The sequence below is a fragment of the Sinohyriopsis cumingii genome, chromosome 1 (genome assembly GCF_028554795.1).
Source record: "Sinohyriopsis cumingii isolate HCF-2022 chromosome 1, ASM2855479v2, whole genome shotgun sequence".
Taxonomy (NCBI): domain Eukaryota; kingdom Metazoa; phylum Mollusca; class Bivalvia; order Unionida; family Unionidae; genus Sinohyriopsis; species Sinohyriopsis cumingii.
The window spans coordinates 178,776,334-178,785,012 of NC_142961.1; the positions used below are offsets into that span (position 1 = coordinate 178,776,334).

Consider the following 8,679-nt stretch of genomic DNA (forward strand, 5'->3'; position numbering starts at 1 on the left):
TTTATTATTTTGTCTGTTCTGACGCCTTTAAATACTATATCATATTCGATATTTTGAATTAAGTTCGATCGGTGGGAATCTAGACGAAACTATTTCGTAAACCCTGGGAGTTAAATACTATAGCACATATGTCACCAAGACAATAACAACTTTGGATTTTACCTTCGCTCCATAATATGGCTGAATGTCAGAGTGGATGTTACTGTGAGCAGATATTTTGATGACACAATCCATACAAAAGCGTGAAAATGAATTCCATGAAGAGCATGATTGTGGAAATCGAAAACTTATAACTATGTACTGAACGAATCTGACGATTGCATGTTTCAAGTGGCTATGTGGTCGAAACATTATAAATAGTTATTTTCGCCAGGATGTTAAAACAAAAAGACTCAACACATGCCAACAAGCAAATTCCGAACGCACTAAAATTAGGAGAATAAGAATGATAACACGAAATCTTCAAATATACTTTGTCGACGTCCACCAACGAATCGAATGAAAGGACGGATTCAAATAGTATATACCCTATGTCTGATCGATTTAATCGAATGATCAGTCGCTTAACAGTTTGCAACCATGAAAAAAATCAGTTTTTACAATAAACTAAGTGTCTATGGACACCTCCATGGTCTTTCAATCAGTCATTTACAATAAATGAAGTGTCTAAGACACTCCTCGATGCTTTTAAAATCAGTATATTACAATAAATGAAGTGTATCAGACACAGCTTTACATTCTTTAAATATCACATTCCGATAAATAAAGTGTCTAACACACACTTCGATCAAATCAATCCATTACATTAAATGAAGCGTCTAAGACACATTTCTATGTTCTTTAAATCAGCCCATTACGATAAATGAAGAGTCTAAGAAACACCTCGATGCTCTTTGAATTAGTACGTAACAATGATGACATGACTAGGATACACATCAGTGTTCTTTAAATCAGCCCATTACAATAAATTAAATGTCTAAGACACACATCGATGTCCTTCAAATAAATCCATTACATTAAATGAAGCGTCTAAGACACACCTTGATGTTCTTCAAATTAGTCTATTAAAATACATTGTGTCAGAGACACACCTAGGTGTTCTTTAAATTAGTCTATTAAAATACATTAAGTGTCAAAGACACACTTCGGTGTTCTTTAAATTAGTCCATTAAAATACATTAAATGAAGCGTCTAAGACACACCTCGATGTTCTTTAAATTAGTCTATTAAAATACATTAAGTTTCAGAGACACACTTCGATGTTCTTTAAATTAGTCCATTAAAATACATTAATTGTCATAGACACACCTCGGTGCTTTTTAGTTTAGCCCATTACAATAAATGAAGTACTTGAGACACATCTCGATGTTCTTTCAATCAGTCCACGAAAATAAATGGAATATTTAAGACACACCTAGATGCTCTTTAAATCAATCAACTACAACTCTGAGGTCTTAAACTGATTTCCTAACAGAAAACAAAAGTAAATGAACACCCTCGTCCCAATCCTTTCATTTATCAAAGCGATACGACCGAATCATATTCCTGAAAGTTTGATGAAATCGTTCGGAAGGACCTTGACATTCAGGGTAGTAAACAGAAGACGTAAAGTGTTGGATACCTAATTCAAGTATAACTTGCTAGAATATTCCAGACATAAAATGTGTCCCCTGACTAGATTGGACAGATTTGAGAAGGCCACAAAATTTATAGAAAAAAAAACAACTTTATGAAAGCTTTTAATATGGTTTTAGTTCTGATAATCCACACATGAATTACTTCTGGAAATCTTGTGGACGCGCACATTATGGTGAACACGTATTGGTTGCCTGACTTAGTCTTAGGCAAGGGAATGACACAGTTTGCCTTTATTCTGCTAAATGGTTCATCACTTGCAGGAATATGTTGCATATGAACCTTGTGTATCTTATTTCCTTACCATTTGACAAGTGTAACAAGATCGACAGTATTCTGAAACATCAAAATCAGTCTTCAGCCAGCAAAAACTAGTTAAGGTCCTGTGATAAGTTTTAGTGACTCCTAAGTGGCAAGCCTATCGAATGTCATGGTTAGACTACGAATTTCCTATCGGCATGACTTCGGCACAACAATTTCATAGTTCACTCACCACTCATGACCGGCGGGTACATCAGGTGGTCTCCATTGCCTCACAAGAACTTCATTTTTCACAAAATAACAAATTAGCATGTGAGTGGCATTTAGTATCGCAAATAACCCTCTAAAACAAACAGGAAATCTCAAGATCTTGTTCCTGTTTTACATCGAGTGATTGGCTTTTATCACTCTGACTGAAATAAAGAGAATGACTAGTAAAACAAGGATCATTGTGATATATACCTATTGATTCATCACTATCATTAGCACATGTGACCTCATCGAAAGCCTGACAAATACATCAATAAATATGTCAGCTAAAGGAATAACCTCCTGATTAATATCATTATCAAGCGATTATTTCTGTATAGCTCTAGTAACTGCACAAGCAGAATATGTATCAGGTTTGTATTTTCAATAGGATCAACTTTTTATCTAAAAGAAGGCTCTTCAGTTACAAGAGGATTAAGCATAACCTTATCTCCATCTAGATCATTACCTAGTAATAAATTAATGCCCTCGATGGGTAAAGGAGTAATTGTTCTGACCGTCACCGGTCCTGAGACTAAGTCTGATGAGAAATATACACAAATGGGAGGAACATTAAGAAAGCCTCACTATACTCCATTAATAAGAACACTTTCCATAGAAGAAGACTTCTCAGAAGAGGTCAAATACCTGATGATAAAAGACTCTGAAAAACTCGTGTGTTCCTTAAAATTTTACTAGGGATCGATAGGCTTGGCAGAATCATCAATACGTGATATATATATATATATATATATATATATATATATATATATATATATATATATATATATATATATATATATATATAACCTTTCGACATGATTCATAATTTACCATAATAAAATCAACCTTGGGTTTGTTTTACCCAACACATGTATTGCTTTCAACTCATGACGTGGACCCTGATCCCTTAGAAAGAGCATTTATGTCTTTATTCGGTTATTTGTTTCAATCTGCAGCAGTCAGAAATCACGTGCCTTTCTTCTTGTAGCAAGTGCATATACGAAGAGATAAGGATTTCTGATCAGTACTATCAGAAGTTTGATTCCGAAAAGTTGTGCCAGATTGAGATCTGGAAGTACTGTATTAGATTGAGATGGCTTTTAACAAAAAAATATCGAGTGGAAGATTTATTGACAAATAAAACTGTGTGAGTCAAGGAACCTGATTTTATATTTCCATTATTTCCTTTTAAAGTTGAAGCTTTATTAATTATATTTCCATTGGCGTTTTTTTAACTTTAATTCTATTAATTTCTCTCTAGACAGATAGAGACTTAGAAATGAAACCACAAACAAATTTATCTGAAAAAATCTTTTCCACCCAAGATTGGAGCAAAATATTATTTATTTCTTGCTTTGTTAAAAAAGCATTCGTTTAAGAAAGATCATAATGTTGGGCATGCTGAAGCAATTCGTTTTTTCATATTAAAAAAAAACAAGGAATCTACTCCTTAACGTGAAGGATTTAAAATAAAGTTATTCACTTTAGATGACACTGAAAATTTGTTGGTTTTAATAAAGATTTCGCAAATACGTAAAGTTCACATACCATGGACTAAGAAAATTCTGAAACAAAGTTAAATTTAAGTGTCATAACCTTACTGAAGTGTTCTTAAATATTTTAAAGAATTTCGTATCCCAAGGTACTGCCTCCCCCTTTTCTGTCTTAAATTAGGTAACAGAAAAGATCAAAAACTAGCAAGATTTGTAAAGTTCAACTTATAATATAATTACTTCTAATACAAGCTGAACATTTGAAAGCATCGTACAGCATTGTGAATTAAATCACAAATAGCCCTAAATGTTTTATCACAAATCCAAAGGTATAGAATATTCTGAATGAATTCTAGTGGCGTTCCGAATGAATTACGATTTTGAATGCGCTAATATACCAGTAGCCTGGAATAGTGCTGGTCTGCCAACAGTCTGGATGTATCACAATGATATAATCCAAATTGTATCTAAATTCACAACAATCCCAACATCGGGAGTAAGTCCGAAAAGTATTAATGAACACATCGCAATTCCAATGAATAATTTAAATAAATAAATACACGCTCTCAAATTAAAACTGAACACAACTTAAAGACGGATTCCACTAGTCAGATTTTAAAAGAATGAGCAATTATAATATAATCAACATTAATATAAAATCCACACGATAAGCAAACCAGGATGAGAGTCATCTTAATAGAAATTTCCATCAAACTGTAAACAAAATTCTTTTCTGGAATATTCTAGGCTATGAATCAAGAACGTATTTAGTCTTTATGATATTAGGCATGTAGGTCTGCCCTCAATTATGGACAAAAGTCAATCATACAATATATATATATATATATATATATATATATATATATATATATATATATATATATATATGTATATATATATATATATATATATATATATATATATATATATATATATATATATATATATATATATATATATATATATATATATAACACACTATGACACACCTTAAAGCTCTTTAATTGCACCTACTACAATACATGATGTATCTCAAACACTCCTTGATGCTGTTTGAGAACAAGAATTGCTGCATCGAAAATTCCACTCGTACGAAGAGGAAGAAAGAACAGTATACATATAGCATAATGACAAAGCATAAACGAGCTGAGAGATAATGGGTTTTAGAATGTGAAAGCAGGGGCCGAAAAAATCCAACAGTGCATAAAAACAATAAGGAGTTAAAACATGCACTTCATGCGAATTTTGACTAATCATGATACCAGGGCAAAAATTAAAATGCGTACAAAAATATAATAGTTAAAAACAAACTGTCAAACATGAAGAGACCTGATAAGGTGAATTTAATGTAAGCAATTCCCTACCATGACAGATGGTGAGATAAAAATATTGTTGGCTATATATGTTATGGTTTTATCAGTAAAGTCCAAACCAATAAGGTACGAGAGCCGTAATTTGGAAACAATACTTCTGTTAGATTCATAGTGATATAAAGTACCTATAAATTGAATGTTTTGTATGGCTGTTGTTGTTGTGGGGTTTAACGCCATTTTTTTCAGCACACGGGAGGCTATACATGGTGGCCAGTATTAATGGTGGAGAAAGAACCCGGGAAGAACCACCGACCCACGAAAAGCTACTGGCAAGCTTTTTCACATACCCGCATTGGCTGAATCCTAGACTCGAACCCATGCAGACAGAGGTGAGATGGCAGTGATCCGTAACGGAGAGCGTTTTAGACCACTCGGCCACTCCGGGCCCTGTTTTGTATGGTGTCTATTGTATATATAAATATATATATATATATATAATGAGAGAGAGAGAAATTTTAAATTGTGCTCAATGGATATTCGAACCCCACCAACGCGGGTAAACGGCACCCATTGACTCCTCTGTAATTATTCTTATATACCTTGATTTCTTTGATAGGATATTGCTCTGGTGGCTTAGTGGTTAGAACGTCTGCAACGTATGCCGGAGGACGCGGGGTCGAACCCAGGCTGCGTCATACCAAAGACTTATAAAAATGGTACTAACAGCTGCCTCGCTATACGCACAGCATTAAGAAGTTAAAGTTATGACTGGTCGGCTTGGTGTCAAGATAATGTGAGTGGGTTGGACATGATGCTATATGTGTGCAGCATGTTACTCCAGTGCTAGACATTACTATCATCTGCCACATTAGAGGCATCGTAGCGATATGACTGAGAAAAAAAATTCAAAATCCAAATCACACACACATACACACACACTCACGCATGCACGCACATAAACACACACACACACATAGAAATCCCAAATGACTGTATATAGATCTTATGCGAATGTGTCTGTTACGAGTGCATACACCACCGACTTTGTAGTATCATTTTTTGGCTGATGTGTCATTATTCGTGATTGAAGATGAACTGGTGCGTGCAGGCAAGACGATCGGTGCCGTTTACCTGTGGACCTCGGCTCGAATCCCCTTAGAGTACGATTTTTTTTATATCTAACTGGTATGATATCATTATTTGGATATATTATATGATATTCTAGATCCTAGCCAAAAAGCAGATACGTCTACTTTACTCGATTAGTCAATTTGAACTGTTTGTTGTCGACCATCCAGTGTTTGTCTGTATGGATGGATGTACGAAATCTACGTCAGATCGATGGATTGATCGACCAATTTATATATTTCCTTATTTATTCGCAGGATATGGTGAAGCAGATGTCTTGGCCATTTACATAAAGGAAAACTGAATGTGTTTAATGCCAATGGTAGATAACAATCAGCTGTCGACATATGCATTTAACTTTTTTCGATATTGTATTAGATTTTCTTGTTCTAGAATCAGACATGTATATTGTTTTAAGGTGCAAGAACTGAAACGAAAGACAGGACTTGGATGCTGGCTCTGAGATTTAATATGGCTTTACGTGGGCCCCACCTATCAACCCTACTCGAAGAACAAATACATATTGTTTCTGTTTTGATATTTCGCACAAACCTTGAGAGGTATTTTCAACTTGAACACGTGATCCATTACCGTTCAGTTATAGTGATATCCTAACTTTAAACTATTTCCTTGAATGAGTGACATAAGTGACTTATTTAAAAACAGTTTCTATTTGAACCAATTTTGCAATACAGAATGGATCATCGCACGTGATCCTATTCTTTGAATATATAGTTGTGTATAATGATTTCTGACGGAACAACATACTCTGAAAAAAATCATCTTAAATTTAGAATTTCAGCGGTTTCTATATACTATTTTAATTATTTGTGCTTGTTACTTTCATTCTATGACAATTTCTTGTGTTCCTCTAATTGACCCTCAAACACATTAATATCTTGCTTAGCCGTTGTCTCAAAATAAGATGTAATATGAAGGGAAATCAATGGTTGTATTCGCTGACATGCAAGAGCGCAATCATTTTGCCAGGCAGAAAAGGTGAAACGTTTATTTGGCGAACATCACAATATGTGAGCAGTGGTTGAATTATAAACTAATTTTGGCTGAGACAAGCTGGTGTGATTGTGAGTTATTTGCAATAGCTTTGGTAATGTTGAAGGCTGGGAAGTGAAATCTGAGCCGCTGTCAGAAGCGACGGAGAGCAAAAGTGTGTGAAAATTTGGTTTAGAACATATGCACTCTATGATGATTACTTTCTGATGAGAAGAAATCATTCTGGCGAAACTGTGAAGGAATGAATAGCAGGAAGTACTTAATTGTTGTTCTTTTGCAACGTAGGTAGAGGATGCAAGTAGTCCATATGAAGATGACGTTGAAGTTCATCGTTGTGCAAGTTATAGGTATATTAAGACCTTTGATACTATTGACAGGTGGGAATATATTTGTGTATACATTCGTCTACCTTTACGTCAATAATAACTTAAGCGTATCAATGCGCTTAGTGCTATGTCCATTAAAGCAAGCTGTGAATCTTTCCTGATCTTGGATCGTATTTATTGCCCTTGATAAAGAAACATTTTTGTGTGATCACTTTCTTTGGATATATTTTTCTTGTGTTGAAATTGTTCCAGTCAGTTATCAAGTTTGGCATCATAGTGTCGTTAAGAGTATCACGTGCTGAAATTTCTCCTAATATAACACAAATTCGAACAAATTTGCAGCCTATGAACACGGTAAAATACGTTCAAATACAATTGTTGGTTGGTAACTTAATGTTTAAAATTGGATCTGGAGAATGTCTGACACAGTGTATAGTTCTACCAATTGAGTTTGTATTCGATTTATAACAATCGTCTGTTATTATTGTAGTACATGTCTTATTATAAAACATTCTTGATGCTAATTTACTGTTTTGATAACTATTTCAGAAAATGAACTGCTCATATTCTATGAGCTATACACATTGATTTCTCGGGCGTTTATAATCTAATTTTCGAAATTTACTATTTATTTGAATTCATAGGCACCGATTACAGTTTTGTTCAGGAATAGTTATTTTATACATATGAAATTTTATTTTGTTGCTTATGGGTTATTGTGTTATTTGATTATTTAGAGAAATGAATGATTTATAGAGACTAAAGAAAAATCATTTGATGTTTTTTTATATTAGTAATTGTATATATGGAATGCTCTTTTGATTTTTGTTGATATTAATAAAGAACACAGAAATGTGCTCTTAACTTCTCATTGCATGTTATTTCCGTTACATGATACCCGTCACCTTTCGCACCTCTCAGCATGCAATACCTCGTCGAATTCGTTTGAGGGAGCGACATCTCAAGGAGCTGTTCTGAAAAATCTCTGATATGTTGGAGACAAATTTGGTCCTGATACTTGTTAAAATACAGGTGGAAAATTTACATAGTTACCCCATGCATAAAAGGCAAGAGTAATCTGCCTTATGATTGCCATCACCTAGGGGAGACCCCTACTATACTGCTACAAGTAATGTCTGAACCATATGGGAGTTGTCTCTTGTTGGTCCATTTTAAGTGCTTATCTGTAAACAATATCTTTATCGAATTAATCATGATGCATTTATTTTACTTATATTTGGGACTATCAGACGAAAC

General features: G+C 34.1%; 1 protein-coding gene across 1 annotated transcript in view; it reads left to right on the plus strand.

Moving 5' to 3' along the window:
* The window catches only part of LOC149808466 (uncharacterized), a 28,394-nt gene extending 20,222 nt beyond the window's left edge, over positions 1-8,172 (plus strand). Inside the window, exon 4 of the mRNA XM_089950700.1 lies at positions 6,340-8,172. Within this exon, the coding sequence (XP_089806826.1) occupies positions 6,340-6,386 (47 nt within the window). The 3' untranslated portion in view covers positions 6,387-8,172. The remainder of the gene's footprint in view (positions 1-6,339) is intronic.
* Positions 8,173-8,679: the final 507 nt, after the last annotated feature.